This window comes from Eimeria mitis, genomic scaffold (assembly GCF_000499745.2).
Source record: "Eimeria mitis Houghton genomic scaffold, Emh_scaff1870, whole genome shotgun sequence".
NCBI classification, from domain to species: Eukaryota; Apicomplexa; class Conoidasida; order Eucoccidiorida; family Eimeriidae; genus Eimeria; species Eimeria mitis.
The window spans coordinates 3,301-3,657 of NW_013570193.1; the positions used below are offsets into that span (position 1 = coordinate 3,301).

The following is a 357-nucleotide window of genomic DNA, read 5'->3' on the forward strand; positions in this document are numbered from 1 at the left end:
AGACAGAGACTGTATATAGAGCTCTATCATTTCAACACCCCCACGGCTGCTTCTGTCTTTGGTCTTATATTTATTTATTGTCTCCTTATGCATGCGCAGGTAGTATGAATGAGGAAGAAGATGAAGATATAGATGGAGATATAAATCCTTCTGCTGCTGCTGCTGCTGCTGCTGCTGCTGCTGCTGCTGCTGCTGGCGGTGGTGCTGCTGCTGGTGGCGGTGGTGGGGGTGGTGGTGGTGCAGGAGATGCTGCTGCAGCAGCAACACAAAATACTGCTGCTGCTGCTGCAGCAGCTGCTGCTGCTGCTGCTGCTGATGCAGATGGAGACAGTTCCGTGCTGCTGAGAGGAGACAGTT

The 357-nt window shown here is 52.1% G+C and overlaps 1 protein-coding gene across 1 annotated transcript in view; it reads left to right on the forward strand.

The window, feature by feature from the left end:
* EMH_0044910 (uncharacterized protein) overlaps positions 1-357 on the forward strand; it is a gene marked incomplete at both ends in the record, with an annotated part of 9,499 nt that overhangs the window by 3,005 nt on the left and 6,137 nt on the right. The window contains one exon of the mRNA XM_013496014.1: positions 352-355. Coding sequence (XP_013351468.1) covers positions 352-355 — 4 coding nt within the window. The remainder of the gene's footprint in view (positions 1-351; positions 356-357) is intronic.